The sequence below is a fragment of the Euleptes europaea genome, chromosome 6 (assembly GCF_029931775.1).
Source record: "Euleptes europaea isolate rEulEur1 chromosome 6, rEulEur1.hap1, whole genome shotgun sequence".
Lineage (NCBI taxonomy): Eukaryota > Metazoa > Chordata > Lepidosauria > Squamata > Sphaerodactylidae > Euleptes > Euleptes europaea.
The window spans coordinates 87540028-87561934 of record NC_079317.1 but is presented as its reverse complement, the minus strand read 5'-3'; the positions used below and the strand labels follow the sequence as shown (position 1 = coordinate 87561934).

At 39.7% G+C, this 21907-nt stretch overlaps 1 protein-coding gene across 10 annotated transcripts in view; it reads left to right on the top strand.

Moving 5' to 3' along the window:
• SOX6 (SRY-box transcription factor 6) overlaps positions 1 to 21907 on the top strand; it is a 539429-nt gene that overhangs the window by 187460 nt on the left and 330062 nt on the right. For 7 of the 10 annotated variants that reach the window (XM_056851451.1, XM_056851456.1, XM_056851450.1 and 4 more), the window contains exon 1: positions 9185 to 9278. The exons of the other annotated variants lie outside the window; for them this stretch is intronic. In XM_056851451.1, the coding sequence (XP_056707429.1) occupies positions 9202 to 9278 (77 nt within the window). In that variant the 5' untranslated portion in view covers positions 9185 to 9201. Of the gene's footprint in view, positions 1 to 9184; positions 9279 to 21907 lie in introns of those variants that run through there. 10 annotated transcript variants of the gene reach the window in all.

Sequence of the window (21907 nt, the reverse complement as noted above, 5' to 3'; positions counted from 1 at the left end):
AAGAGACTAACAGAGGTGGTTTGCCAGTGCCTTCCTCTGCACAGCAACCCTGGACTTCCTTGGTGGTCTCCCATCCAAATACTAACCAGGGCTGACCCTGCTTAGCTTCTGAGATCTGACGAGATCAGGCTAGTTAACCACTACATTATACTGACTTTCATGGGGGTGGATGCTGCTGCCAGGTTTGGCTCTGGAGTCTTCCCTCAAATGCTAAAACAGCCCTGGAAAGGGCCCTGTCCACTCCTCTTGCCTTTTATTCACCGAAACCAAGGCTTGTACACTGCAGGTCGGCATTCATTCCTTAAAACTATGTCCACGGTCCCAATTTCTGGATTTAAGCATCTACAGATGGGGCCACATTGAGAATCAGCTATATTGAAGTGGCCATTATAACCTTTCCAACTTATACATCCAGTGAAATGGGCATGGCTGGTTGCCTGTAATGTTCTACTGGCACAACAACTCAGCTTAAGTGGGATCTGTATCTGAAAAACTATCCATTTCCCCATGTGAGGTGGGATGTAATGGGTGTTAGGGAGGAACTGGGAGGCGGGGACAAGGTGGGCTGGCATTGTGCCAGCACACAGCATCAATTCTGGTGCAAAACTGGAAATGACATCACATTCGGACGACGCGCAAGGATTCATCTGAAATGCTATAGTTTGGGGCAAATGCTAGTGTTGCTCTATAGAGATGACACTGATTTAAAACCTTTGGATCCTTATTTTATATCCCAAATCAGTGTATATTTTAAAAGAAATACTGCAGGGTTTACAGGCGATAGCAGTAGATAGTTTTTTGGGTTTGGATATGGGAAGCTCGGGCTCAAATTGTTGAAAACATGGACAATTCTTCCATCCCTGTCTACCTTACCCAATGAAGGTGGGAACTGTGAAGCACTATGTATGCTGTGAAGAAAGTAGGATAATTATAATTACATCATTTATACATACATAATATTTATTTGCAGACAAAGACCACTAACAGCTGATATGGTACCAATCATGATAAAACTATCAAATACTACCACTGCAATAAAATGATAAATCCCTAATCTAAAGTGGTAAATCCCTAATCTGGGTACATGGTGACATCATTAATAGTATAGTGCCCAGGCTGACTAAAGGAAAACAATTTTGATTTAAGCATTTGGGGTCTTAACAAGCATTTAAATAATTTATTTTAATGTCTACTATATGATACAGTAATTGAAAGGCTCATTTAAGAATATGTCATCTCGCCACTGAGTTCTTTGTGGAATGCTGAACGAATGTTTTATGTTTTATATACCGGTTTTTGCATGGATCTTACAGCATGTTGAAAGTTTTGCTGACTGCTTGATGATATTCAATGCAGACATTTGCTCCCATTTGAAAAATGCATGTAACTTTTGATGCTGAATTTGTTTTATAATTTTAAAAGCAAGAAATAAATTCCTGCAAAAAATTAATAGCCCCCCCACAATGTTTGTAGCATCTTGTAACTTCAACTGTTAGTATGAATTAGTACTGAATAATTTTTTTAAAACTTTTAAAGAAATGAATATTTGAATTATAATCTTCACAGTAATTAATTAATCCTGTTAAAAACATTAAATGGAACCAAAAGGTGCAAAACCAAAATTTGCCCTATCACTCTACTGGAAACTACTAGTGTTCTCTGGGCAGGGGCAGGGTTGTATGCTAGAGCACCTTGTGAGCAAGAAGAAGGTCCCAGACTCCTTTCAGAAAAACAATGTGTTTCAAATTCTTATAATTTTACTTTTAGTTTGGGCACTGCATACTTATTAGCCATCCTTGGGCTAGTCGCACACTCTCAGCTCTGATTCTGGCTAATATTTGGATGGGAGACCTCCAAGGAATACCAGGGTGACGCAGAGGCAGGCAATGGCAAACCACCTTTGAACTTCTCTTGCCTTGAAAACCCTATGGGGTTGCCATAAATCAACTGTGACTTGATGGCAAAAAAAAAATTACTGCACTGAAAAACTGGAGTTTTGTCTTCAAGTTTGTTAAGTTCAGTTCTTTCAGAGATATTGTATTCGTTTAAGGCTAGATAGGGTATGAATGATCTACTGGAGGTAATTCCTTTTTTGAAATGTGTTTTACCTCTTTAATGTGTAGCTAGAGGAAAGTACTACTGAGTTTCCATCCTTGAGTTATACAATTATCATGCTATACAGCCACTGAAAACTGTCTATACATTTTCTATGCATTCGACTGAAGGTAGCAATATAGTCAATTGCTTCACAATACATCATAAAAGAGATGCTTATGTCTGTCAGTACTCTAACTCATCAACACGAAAGGTTTTTTTCAGAAAAATCTTTTTATTGAAACTCAGAAACTAAACAAAGACGAAAAAGCAAAAACGACATCAATTAGATGTCAACATGACATCAAACAGCATAATATATCATAAAAATAAATGTATGATCTACTGATTCAGTTCTTTTATGCCATATGGTATATACAGAGAAATAAACCTAAGGCAAACAGCTACATGTTTCTACTTATGCACGTACAGTAAAAGCAGCTGTAATTCGAGGGTGCCCAAAGATTGGGAAAAAACACTCTGCAAGACCTGTACTGTTGCTTTTGGGGTGTAGAATTTGACTGTATATTTTCTTGTGATAAAAAATTTCACGTTTTGAGGAAGCTAGTATTATGTTCACAGCTATTTGAGTTATACTGAGTTACTGATGCAGCTTAGCTTTCCTCCCTTACAGACAGTTTGCAGGTTTTCTTCAAGTTTTCTTTGTGTTTTTTTCAAACCATCTTTTTTTTTGGGGGGGGGGGAAACCCAGGAGAAAACTAAAAAAGGGGGAGGGCTGGAAAACAATTCTGTCTGTAAGGGGGGCCTGCAGTTAGGAAGCAGAGCTGCATCAAAAACCTGGTGTGGAATATGTCTGGTTTTCAGCAGTAACTGCCCATGTCAAAGATGGGATAACAATGTCAAGTCCCTGATCTGTAATCCTGTTTTATCAGAAGAAAAAGTAGCAGGACACCAAACCTGTGTGGTTCTTTTGCTGGCTGCCCCAGACCAAGATGTCTTTTATTCAAATGTCCCATTCTTTGTGAAATACATGATGCACAGCAATAGACCAAACCTGTTCAGTGAGTCTAATATGTGCTGTAAATGAAGTGGGTATTTGCTGTACTTTCTGTATAGCAAGAGAACATGATGGTAGATAGATGAGAGCCATTTCCTTGTTAAGTTCTGGGTAACCTTCTAACTGTCGATCATTCACTTGCTTGTTACAATTTTCCACATTGCTTGAGAAAATTTGTTGGCCCTGGAGTCTCGCTAAACTACTTACCTTACTAAGTAATGGAAATAAGGACAAAGAAATGATAGGAATAAGTTTGTTTCTACATCTCCACATTTGAAGCAAATCCATTTTAAGAATTCTATGTGAATGTTTTCAAAGAAACCTTGTTAATACCGCTGTTTAATTGCCGACATGGAAAAGCCTATAGAAACAAATTGACATATGTCTACAGCTAATTACAAAAAAATAAACACTGACTCTTTTGAGTTATTTATATAAATAATTGCAAAATGCTAGACAAAGTTTCTTTGTGTAAATCCATTAAAAACAGCAAGAATCTATTAAGCTGCTAAAATAATAATTTAAGACTTCCATTTATTATTATGCTTGAGGGTGCTGCACTTTTTTTATGATAGAAGGATGAGTGGGAGTGGAAGCTCATATGAATGAGAAAAGGAAAGAAAGAGACCCCAGAAAACTCTGATATTCAACATACTTTTCATAGAATCATAGAGTTGGAAGGGACCATCATGGTCATCAAGTCCAACCCCCTGAACAATGCAGGAAATTCACAACTACCTCCCCCCCTCACACCCCTAGTGGCAGAAGATGGCCAAGATGCCCTCCCTCTCATCATCTGCCTAAGGTCCCAGAATCAGCATTGCTGACAGATGGCCATCTAACCTCTTCTTAAAAACCTCCATGGAAGGAGAGCTTACCACCTCCTGAGGAAGCCTGTTCCACTGAGGAACCTGTTCATTTAGATACTGTTCATTTTAGTGATACAATAAGTATAACAGCTCAGCATGAAACACCTGGATAAACACTTTCCGTATGACAAACATTTGGATGTATTTTGTAGTTGGCGTGTGGGTTACAATGTATTGAGGGACCAAAAAAAAAGCGCTGACAACAAATAATTTTTTATGTTGCTTTGATTCCAGTTGAATACACTCCTAGCACATTATCTCTAGTTTCAGTCCTTGCCTCCCACTCTTTGATTTATTTTTGTCCCAGTATTCTGTCCTGGAATTTTTGTTGCTTTTATCTGTGGTTGTCTAACCATCCGAATGGGCACCTGCAAATTATCAGTATATTTAAGCTTGTGTGCACAAGTTGCCGGTGATGTTTGCATGATAAAAAAGTGGACTTCTTTTTATATTTCCAAGACTGGAATGTAGCACTCGAAATATAATATTTATTTCAAATGCTTTAGAGAGGAATGTATTGATCAGTGCAAGTTCAAATCGTATCTATATGTACCAGTCCTTTTCCTTTAAAAATTATTTGTTGCTGGACTTATTCTTTATTTTGTACATCATAAGAAGAGTCCTGTTGGATCAGACTAGTGATCCATCTGGTCCAGCATCCTGTTTCACATAGTGACAAATCTGTAGAGGAACAAAGAAGAAAGCACTCAAGCCAAGACCTTCCTAGTACTACTAATCAGAGGTTTACTACTTGTGTGTGCCTGTGAAAGTTCCATTTAGAAACTATGGCCAGTAGCCTCCACGAATCTGCCTAATCCCTTAAATCTGTCTAATCTTCTTTTAAAACCATTTATTCTTGTGGCTTTCACTAATTCATCTGGCAGTGAATTCCACCATTGTTCACTTTATCTGAAGTGGGAGATGTAACATGGTGCATATTGTTTGGGTTATACTATGGGTGGCTTTTCATACTGGTGACAGTAAATGGTAGCCTAGTTCAGTTATCACAGAGCCCCGTGGTGCAGAGTGGTGAGCTGCAGTACTCAAAACACTGCTCACAACCTGAGTTCGATCCTGGCAGAAGTCGGTTTCAGGTAGCCGTCTCAAGGTCGAGTTAGCGTTCCATCTGTCTGAGGTTGGTAAAATGAGTGCCCAGCTTGCTGGGGGTAAAGTGTAGATGACTGAAGAAGGCAATGGCAAACCACCCCATAAACAGAGTCTGCCTAGTAAACGTTGTGATGTGACATCACCCCATGGACCAGTAATGACCCGGTGCTTTACTTTTAGTTCAGTTATCATATTATTCTGCATTCTTCCACACTGACACTAAATAAGTGTCTTGTTATAAGGTATGATGACTCTAATGATTTGATCATACCTGTTTATGCAGCCAATGATCCTCTGTGTGGAGAAAATAGATTTGCCCGTCATCTTACCTTGCAACTCAGGCAGTGTTTCTCCCATTTGTGAAGTCTAAGTTACCTTCTAAACTTATTCTGCTTTCTGTCCTCCTCCTAATTTAATATGTGAACTGGTTGTACCTAATGAATGTCCGATTCATGCTATTATTTTCTCTGAAAAAGAGGGAAGATCTTATAAGTTATGCCTCTATTTGGACTTTTTAAATTTTACAGATTAGATATGTAGTGTGCCTGTTCTTTCTCTGCAAGTGTGGATTGTCAGTCGGTCAAGTTTTATTTTGATACAATATCAGCTCTGAATAAAAATCAAAGTTGGGTTAAAATAATAAAATAAAATAATAAAAATTGATGATTCTGGGAGGGATGATTTGAAGAAGAGGAGGAAAGATCTTCTACGGGGAAAGGTTTTCAACCAGCCGTTTACGAATAAGTGTGGATTGTTGAAAAGGTTTGTATGTGAAGTAGCTAGCTGTTTATGTGTGATATTGGAATCCTGACAATATATGATATATGTGCAAAGACACTGGAGTGAGGTTCCATAGCAGGATTATAATATAACCAGGCAATAAACCATTCAGGGCTTTAAAACATGCAATGAAATGCAATCTTAAATTCAAACAGTTACCCTACAGGCAGGCAGTGTATACAATCCAGAATGGGTATGATTTGATCATAGTTGCTTAAGGCAGTAAGCAGCTATGCACCTCTCCTCTAAACAAACTACAAGCATTGGAGAATCATTGCTGGGAGCCCATATACAGAGCAGTTATAGAAACTGAATCATGCAATGCCCTGGTCATATTGACAGATAGGTTTTCGGAAATTCCCTTAAGAGGAAACTTAAAATAATATCTCACCTTGTCGCATTATTCCTGTTTGACGGGTTAAGGTGTCTCACAATCTTGATGTGCTTTAGGTGCTCACAGAGGGTGAGTGAATGCCCTCACCCACTGGGGGAGGCATGCGCAGAGGGCTAGGTGGGAGGAAACAGATGGCTGGAATATGAGGAGGAATGTAAACAGCAATTCATAAATAGCTCGTTTACATATTACAGAGTATCCATCCGTAGTTTGGCTTTGGCTGCATGTTCCGTGTTCACACATCATGGTGGTCCTGTGTTCACAATCGATGTCCTCAGCTGCCACCCCCTTTTTTCGCTGTTCTTAAAAGTGGGACGTGGTAAATAGTTTCAAAGAAGATTGCAGTGTTTTCATTTCAAGCTTATGTTACAGCTGATTCTCTTGTGTCAAAATGCCATTTTGATGATAATAGAGTCTGATGTCATGGCAGCAGCAATGTGGTATTTTGTTTTGACTGCCACCTTCAGGGAATTTCTTCAAACTTTATCTTTCATATATTTATAGCACGTTTCTGTGACCAGTGTTATTTTTAGGGGTGAGTTGCAACCTAATATATCTGTATTGTGCTGTTCTTCCTTTATTTCTTCGCCTAGTGTGTGTTGCGGTGAAGTATGGAGAGGGGAAAACCCACCCCTGAATGATATTCCATGGTCAAAACGCACAGCATTTTCTTTATTAAAAAAAAGCTTCAAGGATATGATTCACCATCCTGTCTTTATGACAGTTCTTTATGACAACAGAAAGTTGGCAGTAGAAATAACAAACTGTGGTAGTGTGTCACCTTTTGACAGCTTAATTAGTCTTGTTTGAAGGTTTTCATAGTTTTTCAGGGTGATGTGCCTAAGACACCCAGACCTTCTAAGTTGGTAAGAAAAAGCTGTAATTCACTGTAGCTTTAATAACCTTTTTGACCCATGTTTATAAAATAAATTCTTTTCGGTATGCTCCATAAGTATATACATTACACGCAGGATTTTGTAATAAGAGAGAACTTGTTGCAAATGCTGTGACCTTCAGTAAACTGCAGAAAGATGATTCTTCTAATCAAAGGCAAAAGCCATGATCTTCTCTGTTGTAACTGACTGTTGACACAAGAAAGGCCAGAGAGATTGACATCAATCTCTATAGAAACCATTAACTGAAGCTGAATAATTCTATCACATTGAATCCATATGCATGCTTGCTTTTATTATTCTTGACCTATTGGCACGCTTCTGCATTTTGCGGGCTTTGTTTTAAAGGGCTGTTTAAAACCAGAATGTTATGTGATTTCATTGGTGAAATAAATAGGTTTGGTTATCTAAATAAAGAAATGAGTAACTCTCTCTCTCTCTCTCTCACTCTCTCTCTGAATTTACCAAGCATTATTTGCTTAGGAGTGGCTTGGTTGGGCTCCAGATTAGTACACAATGAAGACTGTTACTTTAGCTGGGTGTAGCACAACCAAAGAGTTTTGTTCATGTTTTCCAAATGATGTGCAAGTAATGTGTCATTTGAGTCTAACAGGGTTTTTTTACTGGCTTGTGGTCCCCTTCTCCTATTTAAAGCATTAGCAATTACCGAGATAGCTGAGTTTCCCTTCTCTCTGTGTGCCTTTTAGAGCCCCGCTGATTCCTGAAACTTCGACCAGCCATAACCACAAAACAATTGCCAGCCACACTGAAAGAATAGGCACTGTTAAGCCATAGTTACAGCATGTCAAATGCTATTTCCTTAATTTGCCCCTGCAGAAATCTTATTACTTGCTCTGTAGTGTAAGGGAACAAAACTGCTTTTCATTTCAATTTGAGTGGTACATTTTCCAGTTTGGGTGACTACAACTGGCGAGGATGCCTATTTTAGGAAAATGGAATAAAAGATACTGTGGAGAAAGTAGTGTACTGTGTGCTGACATTCCAGATGTCCAAACTATAGTAGTACCAGACCAAGTTCTTTTTTGTTCAAGCCTTTCATGCCAATGATGATCTCATGAGGTCCAGCCTGCAGAAATAAAGACATTGTTGAAGAACTATGTTCAAGAATGGGCTCCTTCCTTTCATATTTCTATTGAGTGATCCCCAGTGTCCTCCTCTTTTCCTGTCTCGGACAAAATTAGCTTCTTTATAATTAACAATTGTTTAGCTTTTTGGCTTGTCTTTTAGACTTTATTCTTAGAGCTTCTTTTCACCCCATCTCCGTATTGTATCCTCTGAAACAGAAAATCTTGTGATATTTTCTCGTTGGCATTCCTGTCCTTTCCTTGCCGGCCGTTTTAATGCAGACTGTGGGAGATTTTACACTTGATTTGTTGAATCTGAACTCTGCTGTAAACTCTCACCACACAGAAGAAACTATCTTTATAAATGACAGAATGGACCTGGCCTGAATGGTGCTTTGTTTACTGTTTTCCTAAAAGGGGCCCCTCTATATTTCATCTGTCAAAGTTGCTTTTCTTTCCTTTCAACAATGCTTGATTGTTTTCACCCAAAAAAAAAAAAAATTCAGGTTCCATAGACAGGAGAATTCTGTATTATATTTTCCTGCCAAATTCCGATCTCTGTTTTCCTTCCCCTGTGCTCACAAAGGGCTCATAACTTACTGTCAACTGTGAAGCAAACCACAAAGCTCCACTGTTGCTCAGCAAATAGGCTCTATTGGATGATGGCTTGACGGGCTGTAAAGTTTGCTTAACTGTAGCAGCGGTGGCAGAAGGCATGTGGGGTACTCTCCGTCTCCCGACAGGCCCCCGGTTCCTTGACGTCTTCCAGTGGCTTTTATGTTTTTATCAACTTTAATCGCTGGAGAGAGTTGTCAGTGCTTTGTGCCGCAAGGCTGGATGCCGCTTCTGGCCTCCTTATGGATTGCTCTGGTACTCTGAGAGTTGGAAGAGGTTAATTCAGAGAGATTTCCTGACACTTGACAGAGGTTCTTTGTGATTTTGGCAAGGTGTCAAAGGTGTGATGCCGTCTAGTTCTGAAGTGCTGGCCGAGGTGGTAGGAGAAAGCAAGGCAGAGAAGTGGAAGAACAACCAGACTGTGTGAGTGTTACGTGTGTCTGTTATCAGTGACTATAATTTCTCCATCACTTTCTGACTCCTACTGAACTGATGTATAGCTGCCAACTCAATTTACACATTTCAGAAGTGGCAATGCTTCTTTTTGCAAAAGACAATGCAGAAATCATATGTGGAGTTCTGTCTTTAATTTTGGAATATATGAGGCATGGTAACTTTTTAGAGTGTGCAATTTAACTCTTGCGATCCACTGTGGATATTGAATAGATGACCTGTGAAAACTATTGTGTTTATTGATCCACAACAATAGGTAGAATAATGGTTTTCAGAAGACGATCTCAGTGTTTAAAAAATTATGATTAGGGACTACTTTCCCGTAACAGTTACAAAATATATTATACCTTTTAATGAAATGTGTTCCATTATTTGATAGTAAATATGCTGACAGGGATTATTACAGCTAGGTATTTGGGGGAATTTAGTGCTTTGCTTTTAGAACTTTTTATAGAAAGAACTATAGAAGCCTGGTTGTGATTATTCTACATTTTTGCGTTTTCCTTTGTATTAAAATTATGAAATTAAATGAAATCAATGTATAATTTTTGCTGAAATCAAGGGATTTTTTTTGCTAAAGGAATTAAAACAGCTATTTTAAAAAATCAAAATTGGTATTTTGCAAGTAATTTAAGAACTATTTGCAGCCCATCATCCTTTTGACTGCTTTTTGTAATCACTTTAAAATCTTCCAATTGTCACCATAAAAGATATTATCTACAATTTGTTGACAAGTATCTAGTCACCACAGTTATATTCTAAAAGTACTCTCGCATCCATAGCATTTACCTCGTGACCATATATTTTAGATTGCATGTAAGCTAACAGTAGCCACTATCCATTTTAAAGGATGTTGTTCATCTGCATGTGCAAACTACATTTCACAGGAATTCATTGTTTCTTTGGTAACAGATATTCTTTAACCTTGCTTTTGATTTTTGGCAGTTGATTGAACTTCTAGCAGAGTGAAGTGATTTGTTAATGACTTAAGATATGGAAGTCTATGGTACTTCTCAAGTTCTCTTCCTGAAAAAGAAAGTCCTTTCACTGCAAAGGTATTTATTCAGTCACACCGTAACAGATTTCAGTTTGTGGATTGCATGGCGAGCTGTTCTGCAAAAGCAGTAGTTAGGGTAGGGGTTGGAGCCAAGCATATATGGAAAACACCTGGGGCGAAAACGTATGGTCGCTTTGTGTGTGTGTAAAGTGCCTTCAAGTCGCAGCCGACTTATGGCGACCCCTTTTGGGGTTTTCATGGCAAGAGACTATTACAGTGCCTTCCTCTGCACAGCAACCCTGGTATTCCTTGGTGGTCTCCCATCCAAAACTAACCAGGACTGACCCTGCTTAACTTCTGAGATCTGACGAGATCAGGCTAGCCTTTACTCCCTGTTTCAGCCAGGATTCAGCCCAGATCAAACACATGCGTTTTCGCCGAACTGCATTAGATCCTGGCTGAAACAGGAAATAAAGGAGGCTACAGCGACCATGCGTTTGCGCCCCTGGAGTGTCATTTCATAGGTGGAAAAGTTGCCATTGCTTATTTGATACATGCTCATGAATTGAAAGAGATGTTGATCTGAAAGTTGTTCATTCAGTTCAATTGACAGCGGGAACATGCAGCAAAACAAAAACCTAATGATTTCAAAGCCTAATTTAGTCTTATTTGCTGGTCCCTTTTGTGATCTTTACCACAGGTCCCTTCTATAGAACAGCAACAAAAGAAAAGGAAAAGGGAAAAAAAGGCCACTCCTTTGAAATGTTGACAATTTTTATTTTGCAGCGGTTGTTAAGTACTTTCACATTATTGTAAATTATACATAAAACAATGTTAGTCCAAACCACCACGCAACTGAAATAACAGGCAGAAATCTCTCTGTGCATATAATTTTATTCCAGCATTTGGCCTTTCTTGGGAGAAATGCCTGATGATGCATACACTGGATGTCCAAGTTGTAGACGTTAGGTCTATACTGGCGCTTGCTGCCATCGTGGTCTTTCTGCAAGTAATTTCTCCTGTGATCCTCTTAGGTTAAGTAAAAGCACCATACATGCCCGATATCTGGAGAAGAACAAAATGTAAATATATGGTTACATTCAAACTACATTTAATCATCATTAAACTGACATTCACAAACCAGCTTGTTGCTGGGCTCACACGTGAGCCTCGTTCCTCTCTCCTCACACAAACTGTGTTGTAGGAGTCCTGGTTACAAATTAACCCCAGCTACCCCACCATGTATGAATGCAGATAGCATCAATGAGTGTTGGTTTCCTCCCTGCTGGATTTCCAGTTTCGGGGTGGGGGGCTAACTGTAGCTGGTCTGCATGCCTTCATTCATACAGCTAATTGGAATACGTTTCTGATCAGGATTCCTTCAGAGCATTCTATATCAGAAGGAAGGGGGAAGGAAGGGGGTGTGCCTAAGCCTGAAGCTGGGTTTGTCACATGTTTGTTTAATGTGGGTTAAATGTGACATCAGAATGCAGCCTACAGATCTGCAATTAATTAGAGGGCTGATCTGAAACTAAAATATATGACCAATTATAATTTAACATCAGATTTGGGGAAATTCTGCAGGCTTCTTGTGTGTAGGGTTGCCAGGTCCCTCTTTGCCACCGGTGGGAGATTTTGGGGGCAGAGTCTGAGGAGGGCAGGGTTTGGGGAGGGGAGGGACTTCAATGCCATAGAGTTCAATTGCCAAAGCGGCCATTTTTCTCCAGGTGATCTGATCTCTATCAGCTAGAGATCAATTGTATTAGCAGGAGATCTCCTGCTACTACCTGGCAGTTGGCAACCCTACTTGTGTGTGTGTGTTTTTATGCTGATTTCTAATCTGATAATATATACATCAGTTAATTAAGCTCATCCATGGTTTCTAAATAGGTTTCATACAAGGTAGAGAGCAGCCGCAGAAATTGCTTATTACTTACCTTCCATGTTCATCTTTGACATTCAGATAACTTTAAGAGCCTTCTCCTGATAAACTGTAGACTTCCCAAATATCATCAATAGAACAAACTCGCTTTTGGGGTAAAAGATTTATAATAATGTCTTTGCATCTGACAACAGGTTGTAGCCTTTTCTCTCTGCATGCTTCTTCATTGAGACATTTATTGGCATTTTCAGAAAACTAAGTGGGTGCTTAATAGTACATTAAACCAGTGCGGCAGAATGATATGGCAACTACAGAGCCATGTTTTGATTTTAAATATAATGCTCATGTGACCATTTCAAGTCTTGATTAAATTTGGCATGTGGGTGTTCCAAGTGAGAACTTCCTCATTGCTCAGTCTGTTTCTTTTTGCTAACTATGTATTGCTTTTATTTCCAGGTCTTTGTGCCCAATAGTGGGCACAAAAGCATAGGATTGGATCCCACCTAGTTCTGCAAATCAGCAGACTTTCATAGTCTTCTTTTAAGTTTGGTGTCTTGTCAGAGTTCAGTTACATTAATTAAACCTGTGGTCTGTAAACTATCTGCCTTCAGAGAATTCCAAGGAATTCCTACACATCTGCCCTGACAAGAAGACTGGGAAGGCTGATAATCTAGAGGGACTGAATCCACTTGTCCTAGATGGAGTAATGTTGGCTTTTTCAGAGCAGGTTAAGAGCTTGGGGGTGCTCATGGACCCTGCCTTGTGGTTTGAAAAGCAGGTTGGTATGGTGGCGAGGAGCACCTTCTATCAGCTGCATCTGATTTGCCAACTTTCTCATTACCTAGATCTTGTCAACTGATCTGACCACACCGATCCATGCTTCTGTAACCAGATACTTGGATTACTACAACATGTTCTATATGGAGTTGCCTTTGAAGGCAATCGAGAAACTACAACTGGTCCAGAATGTGGCAGGGCTAGCCACCAGGAATATATGTTGCCCATTTTGAAACAGTGTCACTGGCTGCCAGTCTGTTTCTGAGTTCAATTCATGGTGCTGGTTATGACCTTTAGAGCCCTTCGTAACTTAAGACCCACATATTTGAAGGTCCTTCCATATGTCCCAACTATGGTCATCAGGCAGTCATGCTGGCTATCTCACCACTTAGGGTGGCCCATCTGGCATTGACCAGAGCCTAGGCTTTTTCCATCATGGCTCCTGCGCTGTGGAATGGCGTCCCTAAAGAGGTGAGAGGAGGCCCGTCCTTGGGGATCTTCAGGAGGTATTGCAAGGCATACTTATTTGTCAGAGCTTTTGAATAGCAGGCATCTTTTAAGCGGGGGGGGGGGATTTGTTACTTGTTATTTTACCTTTGGTTTTAGCTAGATGTTTTAATTATTATTTAATTATTATTATAAGCCACCTTGAACCAAATGGAAATGTGGGATATAAATGTCTGAATAAAAAAAAAAATGAAAAAAAAATGAATGAGCGCTGTCAAGTCATTGGTTTTTGGTTTTGTTGAACTAACAGTTGAATATCATTAGGAAGATACAATGTTATGTGTAACAGGTTTTCTTTATCCCAAGCTTTCTTTTTAAAACTCTAGCCCCTTCCATTGCGGAAGGCATATCTCCACAATTAAAAAGGACAGATAATTGTGAAATACAAAAAGGAACCAGACAAGGATGTCCACTATCACCTTTGTTGTTTATTTTAACCTTGGAAACCCTGTGTTGTAAGATTCGGCAGTAGCCAAATATCTATCCGCCATATTCTCCTTAAAGAAATAAAGGCTTCCCTTTTACTGCTCAAGACCTTTTGGTCAAGGGAGCTAGGAAGGAAGGAGGGAAGGAAGGAAGGAAGGACGGACTGACGGGCTGACTGACTACCAGGCTGTGAAAAAGTTCCTTCATTTGGGGTGTAGCCCCATCCAGAGTAGAATGTCCCCCAATTCCATGATCATCACCACCAGCCAACAGTACCTCAGTCTCATCTGGCTTGAACTTCATTTTACTGGACATCATCCAAACCATTGTTGTTTCCAGACAGACTGTGTTGCTGTGTTCAGAAGTTCAACTGCCTCAACTAATTGATGGAAAGGAGAGTGAACTGTGTGTCATCTGCTTGTTTATGACATTTGACTCCAAATCTCCAAATGACCCCTCCCAGTTTTGAACAGTGGCATATTTAATGTATTGAGTGACTACAGGAAAACTCAGACAGGTTTATACGTAGCATTTAATGATAGAAAATGGAGGAGAGACATGTTCTTGAAGAATTTCAATTCTCAAAGTTACTGCATATTTTGAGGGCAGTTGGAAAGAATCTGTTTATTGTCCTGAGAAGTATGTAATTTACTAATGGATTGTGAAAAGGGAAAATATAAACTTCTTTCCTATTAAGAACTAACATGTTGCCTGTGGACATATTCTTTTTTATTTTATACTATGTTCTTAATATGCATCTGGTAATACTGCTACTTGACTAAACTGAGGCTATCATATTTTGGTCACATTATGAGAAGACAAGAGTCACTCGAAAAGACAGTCATGCTAGGAAAAGTTGAGGGCAGCAGGAAAAGAGGAAGACCCAACAAGAGGTGGATGGACTCAGTAAAGGAAGCCACAGCCCTCAGTTTGCAAGATCTGAGTGAGGATGTCAAAGATAGGACATTTTGGAGGATATTGATTCATAGGGTCACCATGAGTCAGAAGCGACTTGATGGCACTTAACACATACAATACTGCTACTTAGTACTTAGGACACTTCTGTGTTCTGCCCTTAGCAATAACTGCTTTCCACTAGTAATCATGGTACAGAGTCTGTAAAACATTTCAGCATCTCAAGTGAAAATGGTCCTAGATATCTGTAAGGTACCACGTCATGTGGTTCAATAAATGTTAGGCACAGAGCTATTTTTATTACCCACCGAAGGTTGTCTTAGCCCAAGTCACCAATTCCCAGTTTGAAGGCAACATGAAGCCACTTAGTTTGCATTGTCTGTCATGTTTAGAAGGTGGCTGATATATGTTAAGTACATTGAGATTTCCTTATTGCAAGATACCATTACATTTTTTAAAGTTAATAATGTATTTTGAAAGCTTTGATAGCCTGTGTGCACATGTAATAGATTAATGTGAGTGGGGGACCCTGGGGAGACATCTTATAGAGGGGAATTGATTTTCATCCCTCCAGTCTCCATCTCTCCCCTCTTGCTTTGTTTCTGTTTTCTTCCCTTCCTTTCCCCATGCTGGATCAACTTCACTGTTCCCTCACCCTCTATTTCCAGTCCTACCTGCCTTCTTGTCCACCTGTGCATCTCCATGTCTGCAGTCGCCAGCTCCTGATTTCCCACCTCTATGCTTGCCAGACTTTGTTCTCCTTCCCCCTGCTATTCCCTGCTATCCACCTTTCTGTCTTTTCTTCTCCCCCCCAGTCACATTCTTCAGTTGAAAAAGGGAATAAATGATTAACAACATTTTATAAGGTAGCCCCACAAGGTTTCAGAAGCCATTTTGGGTTGTCTGGGAAATCCAAATGGACAGCCAAGACATGTATTTAGCTATTTTGTGTTTTATTTAATCCCATCCCTTTATGTTTCAAAAAATATTCTGAAAATCTGTGTTTTTCTCTGGGTATGCAGAAATATCTCCCCTAACCCTGGGTGGCCCCATTGTGTGGATTATTTTGATCCACATGATGGGGCCATCCATAGATATTAGATATATAAATTGACTAGGATAAGTGTACAGCCATTTATGATTTCTAACAGTGTTTTTTTAAATCAGTAATTTAAGTGAAATTCCTAGGTTAAATCTAATTTTGGATTGTATGAATGGCGCTATCAGGTGGCACATTTATTAGTTTGCACAGCACCAACATCATGTAGTTGAATTAATGTCTCTGGGCTGCTTCACGGCAGAACAGTCATGACTGTTAAGTAGCTTTACATATGTATTCATCTGTAATTAATTTCGTTCAAAAAAGATGAAGCAAGAGAAGGCAGAGGAACTACCCAGATGGGAACAAACAAAATCACTGTAGAGCATGGCTACAAAATCATTGAATAAATTAAATGGAATTTGATGGTTGATGGTATAGATGTCAGAGAAGCACTACAGAAATAAGGGCCTGACTATTTCACTCTAGAATGTACTAGGTTACAGTGCATATGCAACACCTTGTGTCTTGGGTAATTTTGCCTCATATGTACTGAATTAGGAAACGGGTGAAGTACATGTCAGGCTATATTCTAAAACCTGCTGATGTGTGCCCATAAATTTGTGCCATCTGTGGTACCCTTTACAGTGCGATCCTATGCAGTGTTACTCCAGTCTCAGCCCAATGAAATCAATGAGCTTAGACTGCAGTAATTCTATATCCAATTGCACCACTTGTCTCCTTTGGCTAATGGTTGCTATAAATGTTAGTATCCAACTACATTAAACAATTCGTATGAAACTGGACTGTCGCTTGTTGCTAGTATCTGAATTTTCACATATTGTTGAGCATTAAAATGAAGATCATTCCTTGGATAGCTGGACTGATGCGTTTATTCTTGTCAGAGATTTACATTTTCTCTTTGTTGCCTTGTGGTAATTATGTTTGCTCTCTGCTGATCACCGGTTGTGTTTTATTACAATGGAAGGTGACAATTTGATTGTCCTCAGTTGCAGAAACAAGTAATTTTCAGTAAAGTGTCAGGTAACACTACCTCACAGTACTGAGTGCTCCTGGCAATGTGGTTTGGCACCTATATTTAACTGCTTTGATGCTTGTGTAACCTCTGCTGAATCAGAAGTACTGTGCCCACTAGAAATGTTTCCTATGCTTCATGGTAGTGTTTAAATTTAACCAATAATCTGCAACTGCATTACAGCAGCCATTGTTTGATTTTATATCAAGGTACTAATTTTGTGGTTTAAAGTGAATAGAGATGAACTTGAAATGGATACTTCATTTCCTTATCTGGAAAAAAAGAGAAATATTGACTTGTAGAATCCAGCTTTGGAAATCAGTATTCAAAATCTTGGACAAAATCTTGATTTGTTTAAGGGTAATTTAGTTTTATGCTAAGAATAACCATGATGTTGCACGTTGTTTTTATCTTACTGTTATGTCTTCCTACTGGGTTATCTTTGTCAATCTGCTCTTGAAATCATGTAGAGAGATAATAAGACAGGTTACTAACCTAGAAAAAGGTAGATTTTAGGTATCTTTCACAACTGCATATGAATAAAAAATAACTTAAGCCTTAACAAATCAAATTTCAAATTTCAATACCTTTATTGGCATACCATCAAGCAGTCGATCAAATAAAACCAACCCTCTAAATGCCTTAAAAATCTAGTTAATTTTCTTGTGAGTTGATGTCTAACAATATAATCTTCTAAGGATTTTGAGGCCCTTATGACATTCAAACCATTTCTGTAGCTTTCCAACAAAAACAGCTGATACATATCATGGGAAACTACTATCTATGGCTAACTATTACGCCTCCTATTGATGTTGCAATTGGTCTATATTTATGTACACTTTATGTTCTGTGGCTTGCTGCAAAGCAACAAGTAGAAACAGAGCAAAAGGTATTAGCTGCCTGTACCCTCACTATTGTTTTCATCTGAGAAAGTCCTTACTAAAGACGCTGTATGTTTGCATTTTTTTTGCAATAGTAAGAAACTGGATATGCAGAGACACATGGCAGAGTCATACGACTTTAATGGCAGTCATCACAGAGAAGCTAATACTAACCATTTAAACAGAGGTGGTTATGCGATGTAACATTATCAGGAGAAACAATTCATGAGTCAAAGCATTCCGAGGCATATGAGCTCCAGTCCAAAGAACAGGCTTAAGCTGTATAAATAAAGCAACAGCAATATTATCAACTAAATATACAATGTAGAAAATATTAACTTTGTGGAATTCTAAGTTGTATCATCACAGTTTCACAGGTCTTTAGCACCCCATGTGGGTTTGTGTTCTGGCCTGCCAATTGGCCAGTGAATGCTACCATAGGTGGAATTACACAAATACTTGTAGGGAGAGCTTAAGTCACTTCTGCCCCAAATTTGTGAATGAGAAGCATGTTAACCTCACTCCTGCCTCCCACTTTCGGTTAGCCAAATAATCTTCTCCTTACATTCCACACCATTCATGATTGCTATAATAGCACAGAGAGGGGAATACATAGAATCATAGAGTTGGAAGGAACCACCAGGGTCATCTAGTCCAACCCCCTGCACAATGCAGGAAATTTCAATGACACCACAGCAGTTCAGTTATGAGAGGTTTCGGACTAGGGGAGAGTTGTCAACTAGATTTTAGTATACCTCCTATTTATGTTTCCTGTCTCAGAAATCTACTTCTTATCATTGGCTGAGTTTCTGTGATGTTCCTAAACCTAAAACCTGGAGAGGAGATGACTGAGAGGTGATAGGATAACCATCAAGTACTTGAAGGGCTGTCATTTAGAGGATGGTTGTTTTCTGTTCCTTCAGAAGGTTGGACCAGAACCAACGGGTTGAAATTAAATCAAAAGAGTTTTCGGCTAAATATTAGGAAGAACTTCCTGACAGTTAGAGCAGTGGATCAGGCTTCCTTGGGAGGCGGTGGACTCTCTTTCTTTGGAGGTTTTTAAGCAGATGCTAGATGGCCATCTAACAGCAATGCTGATTCTGAGAACTTAGGCAGATCATGAGAGGGAAGGCAGGAAGGGTTGCATCAGTGCTTGGGTCTCATGGCCCTTTCTTGCATATCCAGGGTAATGCCAATCGGCATTTTTCTCCAGGCCAAATTGGCCAGGGACCCTGGAGGTTTTTTGCCGTCTTGGAATAGGGGTCACTGGGTGTGTGGGGAGGTAGTTGTGAATTTCCTGTATTGTGCAGAGGGTTGGACTAGATGTCCCTGGAGGTACCTTTCAACTCTGTTTCTGTATACACAAATTATTGCACATTTAAGAAATCTTGATGATATTGCTTGAGTTAAAGATCTGTGTACTAAAGTGGCATATGGAACTGACTACAGTATTTTAAAGAGAGCAAAATGGCTAATGTAATTAATAGTTGCTTTTAATGCCAAAAGTTTCCAGGAACATAGTGACAGTGTGAGAGATAGATTCAACTCCAGTAGCACCTTACAACCCATTCCTGAGGTTTCAGGTTGAAACCTCTTAGGAGGCGGCCTGACCCTGCCACCAGCGTAAGTGCGTGTAATCACAAGATTATACGCACTTACTCTGGCAGGGAGGGTGGCTCTGCTGGTGCCCAAGAGCCACGGAGCCGCAACTCGCCCCTCTGCTGGCGTGGCCTCTCCGTAGCGCAGGCCACAGCGTACAGTGGCCGTGCCGGTGCAGGGGGGTGTTCCAGGGGCGGGCTGGGAGGCGGAGCCACTGGTTAGGCAGCTCCCTATCCTGGTTCGGCGCCGGGAACGGCAGTGCAAAGCAGGCCTCGCTGTTCCCTATGGGGCGAAAGGCCCCAGTTTTTTGTTTAACGGCGTGCGCGATTCAGTTTAGGAAGGGGCACTGCTGCACCTCTTCCCCGCCGACTCCACACACCGTCAGGAATGGGCTGTTAGAGACCCACAAAATTTTCTAGCTCTTCTACTGCAGACCAGTACAGCTCAGCTCTGAAATTACAGTGATCGTATGTGGTGTTTTTTTACTATGATGGGATCATTACTATGATAGTGAAACAATAAGCTAAATACATAGGTGCCAGGAGTGAGCAGGAAGCAGAAACCAAGAGTTTTATTGTTCAAAAAAGTTTGGAATCCAAATATCATTATAGCAGTTTTGTGTCCAGAACTGTGCACCAGCATGCAAATCTATTTGGCATTTACTCTTGCACAAGCTCATTTCCATCATGTATGCCCTTGTGATTGGATACCATGTATTATTTAATTTTAGGAAATAACTGCTGAATGTCAGATAGATTGCAGCATTACTTTAACAGATTGTTATGCTTCTCAGTTATTGCTACATAACATGTTTTGCATGAGCATGATCCCAAATAATTTGGCACCAAGATTTAAAGTTTCTGTTTTTCCTTCTTCTAATTATGTTTCCTAGGAAGGAGTATTCTTCTATTGCCGATCTTTTCTGTCTGATTTGTAGTCTCATTTCTAGACCATGTTAAATGAGTACTTGCTCACTGAGGGAAGTGAAACCTGTTGTGAATGGTTTGGAGGTAGATCTATACATGCAGAAGAATGAGGACAATGAAACGGTTTTGAGGTAGAATGGATTGTATCCTTCTAGTCAGCAGGTGTCTGACTCACATTTTCAATCATCCTTCATCAGACACCCCCTCAAAAAGTTAGAAAGCTAGACAGCAGAGAGAGGTGTGGTTGAGAACCTTTCTCCTTCAAGTTCTAGGTACTCCATGCAATAATTGTGATTTTACAGAGAGAGTATTTATTTGCCAATATAAATCTTAAATGCTCAAGTCCATTTTATAATCTCTGGAGTCTACTTAGGAAGTTGCAGATATATCCTAGGTTCTAGTCCCTTGCTGACTGTAGTGAAATTGGTATAGGTGGCATTTGTAGCATTAGTATCTTCATCGAGGGATCATATACAATGAGAGGAGGGCACCAGAATAGGGTTGCTAGCTCAGGGTTGGGAAATTCCTGGAGATTTGGGGGTCAGAGCCAGGGAAGGGCAGAGTTTGGAGAGACAAGGGAGGTCAACAGGTATGGGAAGCCATTTAGTCTATCCCCTGCAACTGCCATTTTCTCAAAGGGAACTGATCTCTATGATCTGGAGATCAGTAATAATTCCAATAGAACTTTAGGCTTTACAGAGATCTGGGATGAAAGAATATAATGGGAACATGGAGTAGATGGTGTAGGAATAACAACACTATTTCAAAGATGTACAAACTTGACCACTGGTCAGCCAAGTGAGGCTGAGGGAGCAAATACTGCTTGGTATTACTGCCCAATTCCACATAAACATGATTATGAGAGCAATACACTAGACTAGAGACAATTGGTTTAAGACTTGAAAAGGGGCTTCTTAGTGAGATAGTGTTAGATTGCACTTGAGCAAACCCAACTCTTTCAAATTAGGGTATAGCTAATAATCACTTTGCAGGCCAGTTCAAAATCAGACGTTGAAGTTCTGTGAACTTTCCAAAGGAAGCAATGTCAAGAAGTAGAGGGGTAACAATATTTTCAGAACACAATGCACCTATTTATTAATGGCTGTATGAAATGTCCTTTGTCTGGGTTTATTCATGCAGACATGTTACGGAGGCATATGGTAGATTTCCTCTCACTTTGAGGGAATTCCAAATACCCTCTAGGAATTCTGGATGATCACCTTTTAATAACTTGGAAAACTCTTGGCCATTTAGGCAAAAAGTTTCTATCAGCTTCTGCTCCTCACAAAAGGGAATGCAAGCAACCATTACTTTTGCTAAGCCCATGATCTTTATTTGGTTCAACAGCTTTCACCAGAAGAGGACCAAAGCATTCTAAATATAGTGTGTACACAACTCTAAAAAGAACATCTGGGCAAAGAGAAACCCATCAGCTAAATTTTAATTTCTGTGTATGAAAAATTAAATTGATTTGACAATCTTAATTTAATTGATGTTCAGGAATTTATCTGTTCTCCTTTTTGGCAATTTACAATCATGTGGTGGTGGGGGAAAGAAACTTCTGTGGGCTCTGATCTCAAAGTCAAAATGTGGAATTGATTTCAGATTAAAGTG